Source organism: Ornithodoros turicata, chromosome 3 (genome assembly GCF_037126465.1).
Source record: "Ornithodoros turicata isolate Travis chromosome 3, ASM3712646v1, whole genome shotgun sequence".
NCBI classification, from domain to species: domain Eukaryota; kingdom Metazoa; phylum Arthropoda; class Arachnida; order Ixodida; family Argasidae; genus Ornithodoros; species Ornithodoros turicata.
In genome coordinates, this window is record NC_088203.1 from 6,967,419 (window position 1) to 6,980,081 (window position 12,663).

A 12,663-nucleotide genomic window follows, 5' to 3' on the forward strand; every position below is an offset into this window, starting at 1 on the left:
CTGCAGATAACGCTGACAGTTACGTTCAAAGTGCGCGGCTCGTTCAGATTACTATGCGGATGCGTCACCATGCATTGCGCACTGTAGTAAGGTGCGTAAGTTATAGTTATGTTGCGCCACCTGCTCTTACAAATTATTGACATCACAAGCAGCCCTGTTGAATCGCGAATAATTTTAATTTCGTGACTTTCGTCACTACGTCCTCGTCCGCCGTGCAACTTCGGAGTCCGCTCGGTTCGCTGATCATACGATGTCATGTGTTTTGGCCTTCCATGTGATTCGCTGAGTCTGGTGATTTTACTTTTTTCGCCTGAAGTGGACAGATCCTGATCTCTCTACAGATAACGCGTCAGCGTGGAAGAGCCCAGGCATGGAGTAAGTGGCTTCTGTCCCGTTTGTTGCCTGACTTTTTGGAGCCAATTGAGTGTATCGCATTTGAGTTGGCCAGAAAGTTCGAGACAGCGACCGCCCTATAGAGTGTCGAATTCCCGTGGAATGTAAAAAAGACGCCGTTCACGCAGCTGGCATCCCGTGAATGTGACGCTGTGACGTTTGTTGTCGACAACGTGGTTTCTTGAGGAACAGTCGTGAGCTTCCATTGCATGTACCTTCAACTTTCCACGACTAACAGTGCGAGAATGTTATGTGTGGACGCTGCATTTATATCCTGATGTTTACGGAATGAAGTTCCTGAAACTCCGAGCGCGTGTATCGTAATCCTATCAAGGATGAAGGGTTCATTGATGAACGAGGAAAACATGTTCCATAGTCCATGTAATTGGCCTTGCGGCCAACACTTCCGCGGTGATCATCGTATGAAATATGAAATTACCAGGAAAGTGCGTTCGGATTTATAGGGGGGTGTAGCAGTAGCGTTGAAGTAGCAGTAAAATTGTCGACGAGCCGCTTTTCCGGCATAACACCACGAACCGAAAGTAGCGAATCGTAACGGACTGTCTGGTACACGATACATGAACCGGAACGGATACGGTACTGCAACGAAATTCGAGCTCGCAAACACAATGGATATCGCCCATTGAAAGCGAGCCCAATTTCTTCCACTTCTCGCATTTGTCTTAATTGTATTGCGAACTGAGAAAGCAGCACCAACATCACGAGCATACAAAAAATGGGGGAAAAAAAAATGAAAAGTCGTGAGCACGAGTTTTGTCCCATCTGTAACACCCTTCCCGACAAGGCTGCTGTTGAGTATCTAAAACACCAGTACAACCAACTGACAAGGAAAATCGATTCAGAAGTGATTGAAAGATCAACATGTTGAATCTCCCAGTAGTACATTGCATAGTTATTTTTATGCTTGTTCCGCGCACCTGTAAACGCAAAGTATGTTCGGTTAAACTGACACGCTGCTGTCAGTGAAACAATAGTCATTAATACGTCATTTTGTCACAGCCGGGACCTGGATGAATTCGTCATGTGTTATGTTCATGTGAAAGTTTTCTGTAGTGTACGGCTCTACGTAATTGAAAGCGCAACTTCGGGACGCTGCACTAATTCATCGGACGTGACTCAATGCCACTTTTAAGGCTGAGCTTTTCCTGCTTGTGACAGTTCGACACTCCGAGATGCTGTGGCTGCGGAGACTCAGAGAAACACGCCGTTCTCCATTGCGCTTTCCTTTATCAGCCTTTCAGTACCACACCCACTGTGTCTCTAAGTCAGTTCAGCTATCGCCTTCTTAACACGACAAAATTAGATGGTCTACGGTCACATCTAACCCACAACAACGCGTTGCACAGTAAGTCTTCCGTGTCGTTAATCACCAGTGGAAGCTACATTTCTAGAGCTTTGCTACGCAGTAGCAACCCGAGGTGCTCTCTCTCCACCAACATCCGTTTTCTTGCTAACCCCGCGAATCTTGAAAATCGGTGCAGCTGCCCTTAGCAATTCTCGTACAGTCTCGACGTGTATGTCAACAGACGCGTGTGACTCAAAGTTCTCCGTAGATATGAGAGGACACGTTGTACGCGGGCATGCCACCCGCGTTATCAGTGCCAGCTGATAGCATCTCTCGTGCGAGCCAAGGGGATCACCTTCCACAGTTTCAGAGTTATCGGTACGGTGATCGTACGATCAACTACCTCCTTGTGACATATCTTCGTACCGCGAGCCGTCGTGATTGTTGAACTGATGGGCGCCGTCGCACGCTTTCGCTTCTGCAGAGTGCTTAAAGTGACAGTCCGGTCGAAAACATAGGTCTGGGAAACACCGCCTTATGATTTCTAATACTCCTCACAACAACTGTGCAAAATATTTCAGAAGAAGTCGTATCGCACGATTTATAATCGACAGTTTTCTATGCCGCAGTTGGTCCCGAGTAAAGGCCGCAGCGAGCTCTCACGTGACGTGCATAAGAGCAATGCCGCACGTGACTTGCGCATGCCTGTTTGCGCGATAGTTGATTGTTGTGTGCTAGCATTTGTCGATTATGATGTTTTTGAGTAGCAATCACGCGTTATGTAGACTAAAATGCAGAGTAGCGTCAATGTAAACACAGGTATCACGACGTAGCCTTCTGTTCAGTACACTCATAGACAAAAACATCTCTCTGCATTCCCAGCAACGGCGCAGTCCTCCGCTCCACTTTGTCCATTGGGGACGTCATACTCACGTGACGGCTGACGTACATAGAGGATCCTTGGGGCAAGGAGTATGCGAGGGAGAAAAACGAAACCGGATGTATTCAGAGGAGTCTTTTTTATTCGGTATCTCGAAAACCACGCCGTTCTGTGAGCTGAAACTTTCCACCCAGCATGTAAGCTTCCGTGACAGTTGGAAAAAATCAACTTCCGGTTTTCCCGGACTGTCCCTTTAAAAGACATTCTGAAAAATTTGATAAACAAAAATGCTACCTTCTTTTTCGTAAAAAAGCGTGTTTCGGTGTTCGACAACAGCTAGTGCAGTTCCATCTCTTATGTCTAAATGTGTGTGAGTACTGTGAAAGGGTAAATTGCTGGTTCTTTGACTCGTAAATCACAACAGAATCGCAAAATGGCTCCCGTTTCATCTTTCCTTCAACAAGGATACATTTCTGTACTTTGGTGCCCCTTTGGTCCCTTTGGTGCCCCTCCGTTGGAGCATTCCGTGGCGTCGCAGTTCTCAGAAATAAAAATGATGTTTCTCTAGCTTTCGCGTCACGTAGAGCCAAAATATTTTGCAGGAACGGAAAGTGAGACGAGAAGGTTCCAGTAACATAACTCTGGTGGGATCCTCAAAACACGATATTTAGTCCGTGGTGGCACTTTAACAACTCGAGCAAAATGTGCTCTAGTTGTGTCTTAACTGTCCCATTATCAATGCGACGTAATCTGTTTGCAGCTTCCCGCATAAAAAGCACTTCTATGCCTCGTCCAAGTGCCTCAATCTCGAACTTGCGCACGCTACGAATGCACGTGATAAGATTTTTTTTTTAAAGCTGTGATTTCAAGTAAACACAGTGATTATCCTTCGTTAGGGAGCTCGCTTTCTGTGGAATATTGGCTAGCTGAAGATCTGGACGCAGCTTGTCTGATAAAATGGCATGTCCTCTCTTACTGAGGAGAACGGGGAGTATGGCATCAGTTTTGTTGGTGCCTATTTGTTTTTCTTTCACCATCAGCGATGGAATATGTGAAATTCTAACTCAAAACATCAATGTCAAGGCCTGTAACGTGAGTTATATATTTGTGAATTTGTGAGAAGCTGTCATAAAATACTTGTAGATAGAAACGGAGTAGTGAATTTGTGAGAAGCTGTCATAAAATACTTGTAGACAAAAACGGAGATGCACCACAGCCACATGGAAGTAGTGCTCAGACTTCTGGTTTTGCTCTTTTTCTTTTTTTTCATTCCTTTTCTTTCTTTTTTCTGTGTGTGAAACTCTATAAAGTAAAACTCTAAGGTGATGCACTTAGAAACAGCTTTTTTGCGTTATCAGTCACAGTGCCGCCGCTAACCAGTTCTTCGTCTTCTCACGCAGACGACCCCCTTCCCTAGCCGGCCGCATCTGGTCCACCGTCAAGACATGGTTTATCTGCCACACGTTCCTCACGCTGACGTTCCTCCTCAGCGGCCTCATCCTCAACGTCTTCCAGGTCGCGGCCTACCTGACGATACGGCCGTTTTCTAAGCATGCGTACCGCAAAATGAATTACTACTTCATCTACACGTCGTGGTCTCGTAAGTCTCTCGAATCCGCGTCGACTGCCGTGCGACGGTTGATGGGATGCTGATGACCTTGCAGATCTGGTGGCGCTGTCCCAGTGGTGGTCGGGCACGAGGATACGGGTGTGGGGCACCAAAGAGGACTTGTACAACCTGCTGAAAGAGCACCACCTCGTGCTGATGAATCATACCTACGAGGTTGACTGGTTGATGTGCTGGATCATTTGTGACCAGTTCAAGATGCTAGCAGTGAGTGGGTCCCACCCATCTTGCCTTGCTGTTCCCCCCCCCCCCCCCCCCCCAATGTAACACACACACACAGACTAGCGCATTCATTTATATTTCTTTTTTGCGTTCCTTTTTTGCTCCACTATCATTCATTCGAAGTACAGAGTGTATATGAAAGGAGATGACATTACTGAAACAGTCTGATTCATCTTATCAGTGTAGTCCTACTCTCTCTCTCTAGTGTAGACCACGGAGATTATTAACCACATCTCATGACACTTGGCTCAGTCAGAGACAATTCTTATCACAAGCATCCACATCTTAGTTTTTTTTTTTTTTTTTTAATTTCACTCCCGCTTTTTTGTTTCAAATGCTGCGTGTGTCACCCAGTGTTTCACAGCTTTCACAATAGAATTGAATTTCAATGCAATGCAATTTCAGCTTGCACAATTCGCAGCTTTCACAATTTGCAGCTTTCACAATGTTATGTGTGTGGTGTTCGAGCAAGTGCCGTCGAAACTGCCATTGATGCGCAGGTACGGCCAACAAGTGCAATGGCTCTCCCCTTTTTGCAGAATGCCAAAACATTTGCCAAAAAGTCTCTCATGTACGTTCCCATCATCGGCTGGAACTGGGCCCTGTCGGAGCACATTTTCCTGGAGAGGAGTTGGGAGAAGGACAAACTGACGCTCGGATCAAAGCTGGACACCCTCATAGATTACAAGGACAAAATTCTGGTAAGTTTTCCCGCGCTTACCGTATTAACTCGCATACTTTGCGCTATGGCAAACCTTACTGCACAACATGACAAAGTTGGCAAACATAGCGTGCTTTCGGTTGTCACGTGCGACTAGCTGCGTCTTCTGGTTGCGTCTCAACGTATTTCACCAGTGTATGAGCGGCGATGTGCCGGCATTTTGCCCCCCGACCGTCAGCGGTTGCACGGTACTGGGGCAACTTCTTCTTTCGCGCTTGTGCAATGCAGTGATAACGTCAATATCAGCTCTTCTGAGTTACCTATATGACTGGCATACTAAAATTTTCAGTCGTTCGAATATCTAAACGAACGTTCCCGCGCAATTTGCGCACCCCCAGCTTTTCCGTTTTTTTTTGTTTAGGGAGAAAAAGTGCGCAAATCGTGTGAGTATATATACAGTACTGTCTGTGCCTTCCTCTCGTGTGTTGTGAAAAAAAAATGGCCGTTACTTTTGTTTCAGCTCCTGCTCTTTGCAGAAGGAACGAGGTTCTCCGAAGCGAAGCACAAGTCCAGCTTGGAGTTTGCGGAGAAGAAGAACCTGCCCAAGCTGCAGCATCACCTTCTGCCACGCCCCAGGGGATTTAACTTCTGCGCCAAGCACTTCAAGGATAGGGGTTAGTACGCGAGAAATTTTTGAAGTTGGTTCGGGGGGTGACGTTCCTCAACGGTGCAGGTTCACGGAGTATCTGCGACATTCAGCTCGGGTTCTTCAATTCTCCGAATCCTCCAAAGATGACGAACATCGTGAACGGCCGACCGATTGTTGCGGACATGTACTTTAGGCTGATCCCGCTGGACAAGATACCTACAGACGATGATGAAGCCTGTGCAAAGTTCCTGTACGACCATTACGTCGAGAAGGTTGGTGGTCGTTTGTCCCACATTAAAAGTGGACTCGATAAACATGTCAGTTGATGTTCTGAGGCTGGAGCACATAGAAGGGACAAATACGGTAAATCCCGGTTATAACAGCCCCACTGATAATGAATTTCCAGTTATTACAAACACGTCGCAAACGGCACTCAATATTTAACTCGGTGTAAGCAGACTCCATTTATAACAAACTTCCGGATATAATAAACAGTTTTTGCACGAGGGTCAAGCTCGTTATAAACCTATTCGTTATAAAGGTTCAGCTGTATATAAAATCCTAAAGTGCATAAGAAATTAATGATGAAAGGTTCATCACTTCACTTCACATCACTTCACATCACATCACATCACATCACATCACATCACATCACATCACTTGATTTACAGTCACAGACTGATTTTTTTGGACCCCGATTCTGTTTACGCATTCGCAGAATGGCCACGTGCCTTATAGAGTTTAGGTATAGCAACGTCCAAAATTTCTGATGCTGTGCAGCTCTGTCGCTCGATATTTCGGACACGGTTTTGTCCAGCCCACGAGTGTCCCGAGAGGTCGTGAGCGCACCACGTTCGCATGACGCAATGCAAAGGTCAAGGACACCAAATATAAAAATGGAGGCGAGGAAATAGGCAGTGACTGTTCATTTCCCAATACTCTGAGTGAAGGAGTCCTGTCGTGGCGCTTTGTGAAGCCGAGCACGTGCTGTCCACCCGCGGAGTAAAGCGAGTTTCACCTAATTCACTCAGGCGTTAGGTGAAGTTGACTTGAGGAATGGTGATGCCTAATCTTGCCAGAAGTTGTCCCGATATGTTCCCTACACGTGTTCAGGATATCGACAACTTGCCGTTTCCCAGCGCATTCGTCAAACTCGAAACTAATGAGGACAACTGCGTCACTTCCGCCCTTGGAAGTAGATGGAAGTAGAAGGTGATGTTATCACACAGAGGTGGAAGGCTGCCCGTCAAGAAAGCATCGACAACTTTTTCCGGCCTATTAATACCAAATAAAGTAGTTTTTTCGGACTGCTCAATTATTCGGACTTTTCTGCATCTGAGCAACTGCTCCTGAGAACAAAATCGCTCACAAATTTCCCAGAAAATTCGTCTCTCCATGCGGTCTCGCTGGCAATACTTCTCATTTCCAAAGACTTCCAAGTTTTTGAAATTTTTTGTGTCTTTACAGTTTGTAGAAGGTGAGGCAGCTGTGGCACTTATAGTGGGAGCGTACAGAAATGTGCACAATTTATTTATTTATTTATTTATGTGCACAATATTGCCCATTAGCAATGACTGTAGCTGAGTGTTTCAATTGCATCGTGCCAAGCAACCATCCAAAGGACCTGGGAAGCACAGGAAAAATTTGAAGTCACTTACAGCACACACTCTTGTGAATAGTCCAAAAGCCGGGTAGAATCGTGTTTATTCCTTAACAGCAAGCTCCAGCACTGCAACATGAAATGCACTCCTGTGCAAGACATGTGTAGCACGTAATTACATAAGCTGGAGCTGTGTGTCATACTGAAATATTGGAGCGAGGCTGATTAGAGCTTGCAGGTCAGGCCTAAAGGTGAAACTTAAAATAAATGAAGGACAAGAAAAAAAGTGCAAATAAAACTCAAATAAAATATTTAGTTACAAGCTTTTGAGCATAAGGCTGCACTTCTTCAAGCTCATACGCGAAAGCTTGTAATTAAATGTCTTATTTTATTTTAAGGATACTTCACTCTTCTTCGTCTGTTTCAGAAATAAAGTATGAAAACTTGCGCACCTTCAGTTTGGCCTCCAGCAGGCTGTATGAATAGAGCCTGAAGTTTTCGGGAAATATTTTTCCTTACATTCGGGGGGTAAAAATCTGGTAAATAAACATGTGCACTAAATTCATGCAAATGCGGGTGAAAAAACTTCCAGTACGCTAAATTCAGGGAGAAATCTGGCTCAGTTATTCAAACTAACTGTAGCGGTTTGGTACAAACGGTGATGTAACTGCATCTTTCTGCCAAACAAGTAAGTTAGTGCATTCCTACAGACATCCCAGTGAGGGCAATTTGCCGGGCGAAAATCAGGTTTCACCCTAAAGAGGCAACCTTCAATTCGGGGAAGAATCGGGTAAAACCCTAAAACTTCAGGCTCTGTGTATGAATTGGGCAAGCGTACATAATTATCGTGAAATTATCGTGTGTGTAGGAACGTCATATGCTGTGGATAACCAAGGACATTTCCCTTTTTCACTCCGCAGTGCCCCCTGCTATAGTGCATTCACCTTTTGTCCCTGCAACTTTTTTTCTTTTTTTCTTTTTTTTTTGTGTGTGCAGGACAAATTAATGGACGAGTACCTGAAGACTGGCAAGTTCCCGTCCGAAGTTCGCGAGCTTCCCGTGAGGATTTGGCCCCTGTTAAACCTTGTTGGGTGGCTGTTGATGATCGGGATGCCCTGCCTCTACGCGTTCTACGTCATCTTGACGCAGGGCAGCACATTCACGATTGTGGTGTTTTCTACATTCGTGGCACTAGGTGAGTAAAGTGGCCAGTATTACCTATCCCGATAACACTGGAACTGTATAATGCCGTTGGTAAAGCCTGTGGCTTCCTGCGGTGGAAAACTAACGTCGATCGATTACAGGCTCGTCCCACGCTTTTCAGGCTTTCGAACCTTTCAGTGCGCAGAGAAAATTAAATCCAACTCTTGAGAATTTCTCTCTGTTTCTTCAAGTTTCCTTTCGTAGCAGTAAGTTCAGCCGTGATAAGTGCCAGCAGCACGATACTACAGTCTAGCCCAACCTGGTGTAACCTGTGAAAATGTCTGCGGTCGATTCGGGTACTTAAACGATTCTGTAATGCGTCGAATCTTCTGCGAAAGACACATGATTCTGAGTGAAACAGCGGACGTAGCCAATCCTGTGGAAACGCAGAAAGCTAGGGCGCTCTGGTTATGTCTAGAGCCTGAAGTTTTCGGGAAATATTTTTTTCTAAATTCGGGGGGGGGGGGGGGGGGGGGGGAGGTAAAAATCGGGTAAATAAACATGTGCACTAAGTTCATGCGAATTCGGGGGAAAAAACTTCCAGTGTGCTAAATTCGGGGAGAAATCGGGCTCAGTTACTCAAGCCAACTGTAGTGGTTTGGTACAAACGATGATGTGACTGCATTTGCTGCCAAACAAGTAAGTTAGTGCATTCCTACAGACATCCCAGTGAGAGGAATTTGCCGGGTGAAAATCGGGTTTCACCCTAAAGAGTGAACCTTCAATTCGGGGTGCAAATTCGGGGAAGAATCGGGTAAAACCCTTAAACTTCAGGCTCTAGTTACGTCTAACCAGAGCGTCGGGCTGAACCGAAATTGATAAACCAGAATTAACCAATATTTTTAGCTGAACCTGAACCGAACCGATCTAAAAGCTTTGGTTACTGGTTCGGGATACCGGTTCAGTTCGGGTTGGTATGTGGTGGTGGTGATGAAAGGGGCTGATGTTGGTCGAAAAACAGAAATAAATGCACAAAAAATGTAACGAAGAGATCTTAAATCATTTTTAGTGGCTTTCAATAATTTTATAGCGTATTAGAACTTCGAACCGGTTCCACACCGCTTTACAGCGTCTGAACCGGTTAATCGAACCTCTATGGCCTAACCCGAACCAGAAACAAACCGAAAAACATTTCGATTCGACAGTCTGTGTGTGACGTCGCCGTCTCTGAAGCTGCATTTTACACTGGTGACTTCACGACTAATCAGGCAGGGTGGTCTGGTCGACCTCCCCAGTTTATTTCTTTCAAACATACATTACAGGAGCATTAAAGTGGTATCTAACATTGCCAAAAACTGCTGTCGTCTTGTAAAGCAGTATGTGAAAGGCATTCCCACAAAATATTTTTGTCCAAAGTTGTTTGTCCGCGGCGCAATTAATTAGCAAAATCCCCCACCCACTCTCTCAAATCACCCACTCTAGTGTGCCGTTTGTGGTAGAGAGCCCCTCATTCGTTGGTAGGAAAAACCGTCTGCTAGGAAAAAACATTGCGAGCTGTTTCTTGTTGACCTCTATTCCTTATATGATTTATATCACGTTTTCTAAAAAAAACAAAGCATATATGCAGCCTCACAAAATAAGGTTGCAATCACAAGAGTAACATATCTGTGGCTTTTGTGCAATCTCGGAACTCACACTAGCAGAAAGCAAGCGATGACGGCGGTACTGTGGCGCCAGCTGTTAGCCACTGAACCAACTGTGTGGTGAAATAACGGTCAGAGAGGCTGCACACTGCTGGGAAGCGTTAGGGTATCACTGTGCAACACACAGTTAATTTCGGGCCACACCACTCATTCTTCCCGTGGCATCAGCGGTCCCAAAAAATCAACATGGTCCTGTCCTTGACTGCCTTCAAACCCTCCGTTTCGGACATCACGCAGCCGGAGAACGCATGGCGTCTCCGAGGGGGTAGCAGACGCTCCGACCTGCGCGGTGTTTGCTCACCTCGATCATGTGATCGCAGGTCCAATGAGTAGCGTCCTTACCACTCACGTAGCATGACGCACGTGGTGGCGCTCATCACGTGTCTATCGTGAAGGCGAAAGAGGAGGGGTGTTTCGCCCACGGGAGATTCCGGGGGCTATGCGGGTGTCCCAATTTTGCTACAGTTGTAGGAATTGTGGGGAAAGCTGTTTTCGGGTGCCTAACATTCCATACCAACCAAAACAGAAACAAAGTTGTGTGTGCCTCTAGACTGCTCCTTTAACGCGTGAGAATGTCACAGATTCATTGAAATCCATAATATTGTAATATATCCGCAAAAAACGTGATTATCAGAGAAACAGCAGGTCCCACGGGATATGGCAGATTCGGCGAAATTTTGTGGAATCGCGTCTGCGGAAACCTAGGGTCTCTTGGTTCGTTCATACAGAGAGTGTTAGAGGTGCTTTTCATGCTCCTTCATTTTGATTTCAGTAACGAAATAAGCGTCTTGTTCTTTACAGTGTTTTCTGTGCTCAACTGGATGGTTGGACTGTCGGAGATCAACAACAGCTCTTCCTACGGTGCCAACTCGCAAACAAGTCGAAAAGGCAGCACCAACGACGGCCCAGCACAAGGCGAACAGTCGGGCAACAAGCCTGAACAAAATGGCGACGCCCTGCCCTTGGTATCGTGAGCTCCGCTGCGTACCCATGCCTCAAACAGTGTCGTGGCTCCGCAACCTACGTCGTCTGCCACACGTGATGCGCGTTTTTGTCCCTGAACACAAGTGCATGTGACGTGGCGGTTATTTCTAGACACCCAGTGCTTGTTGTTGTTGATCAGCAAAGTTTTCTTGTGTACATATGTGAATGTAATGTATCGTAGGGGGGGTCTCTGTGTTAAACAGGGGTCTGCACACGATCCGTTGTTGTGACCAGTTTTCCAGTGCAGAAGTGGCCTTACGTTCTGCCATAAAACACGTTATCACTGCACGTGGTGTGTACTCGAAGTGTCACGAGTCAAGTCGTACGAGCACAATGAGGTTATGATGGTGAGTTTTCAAAATGCAAGCCCGTGACACGAGCGTGCGGTTATTCCACGGAATCTCGCTCGAAAAAAATTAACAAGAAAAAAATAATTGCTTCTTACATCTCAACACCCAATGTTCAAAGCTGTGCACGGACTCACGTTATCGTTGGAAGGTGCACAAATATGAATTAGGATATTTTTATAAAATGTGAAAGTTTCCCCAGTGTACGGTCAGCTTTGCCTGGAAATTAAATTTAGTTCTGTAGCATCACGTCCGAACTGTGATATGTGATTGTCAACACCTCTTTCGCTGAGCTAATGTTGCATTTCATCTGTGTGTGTTGTTCTGGAAGAACTGTACTAGCACTAATTTTTGTTCATCCTTTCAAGCGCGTTACGTCAAAGTTGTGAATTTGTTATGACAAACGAATGTTTAGGTGCATGCGGATTCAGAAATCTGTTATGTACATTTCATACATGAAGTTTTGGGGATGGCTGATATGGTACATACAACTCAAACTACACTGAGTAGAAAACAAAAAAATAAAGCTTTTATAAATCGCACTTGGTTCTGCTCATAGGTATGGATGTTACTAATAAGTTATTTAGACACTGGTCTGTAGTTGTGCATGGTACAGGCATGATAGTGCCAGAACATGGCTTATGAAATGTAACAAAAATCTATAAGCATTCCAAACTTCAGATTGTTATCAATATCAAATGTAACATATTTGAGAAACAGGTTTCTTGGAAACTAACTACAATAAAGTACTGCTATGTTGGCACCAGTTTCTAATGCCTCCGTGTTCTGTTGTACGTGCACTAAAAATGTTGTGTGTCTCCTACTGCAAAATCAGTTTTTGACAGGGAAGTGGTTGCTTTTGCTGGGAAATAGATTCAACCAATATAAAACTGTGGTCTAGCTAGCCTACCATGTGGTGAAAAGGATGCATTACCGATGCGAGCGCCACCGATGCTTGAACGGTTACCAGAGTTACTATATGTGAACGGCGGTTTCGGAGGCGACTAAACTTCTGGCGCAATTCGAATGCCGAGAAAGCTGCTGAAATTCATATGTACTGTGTCAAAGTTTCGTGCAGTCGGTGTCGAAAAAGAATTTGTAGGTGAGTGAACGTTTTTAGTTACCTTACGCGTTTGCACCGTAAAAGT

General features: G+C 45.3%; 1 protein-coding gene across 1 annotated transcript; it reads left to right on the forward strand.

Annotated features, from left to right (window-relative positions):
• The first annotated feature begins 132 nt into the window (after nucleotides 1-132).
• LOC135387915 (1-acyl-sn-glycerol-3-phosphate acyltransferase delta-like) lies at nucleotides 133-12,285 on the forward strand. The gene is made up of 8 exons (XM_064617126.1): nucleotides 133-375; nucleotides 3,980-4,179; nucleotides 4,244-4,413; nucleotides 4,968-5,129; nucleotides 5,610-5,763; nucleotides 5,823-6,010; nucleotides 8,335-8,533; nucleotides 10,986-12,285. Exons 1-8 carry the CDS (start codon nucleotides 371-373, stop codon nucleotides 11,156-11,158), a joined length of 1,251 nt encoding a protein of 416 aa, XP_064473196.1. The 5' UTR covers nucleotides 133-370; the 3' UTR covers nucleotides 11,159-12,285.
• Nucleotides 12,286-12,663: the final 378 nt, after the last annotated feature.

Bases quoted from the DNA above. Each gene is read 5' to 3' on its own strand.
- LOC135387915 (XM_064617126.1), top strand. The intron at 4,414-4,967 runs GTGAGTGGGTCC...CCCTTTTTGCAG, and splicing joins ACCAGTTCAAGATGCTAGCA to AATGCCAAAACATTTGCCAA. The intron at 6,011-8,334 runs GTTGGTGGTCGT...TTGTGTGTGCAG, and splicing joins ACGACCATTACGTCGAGAAG to GACAAATTAATGGACGAGTA.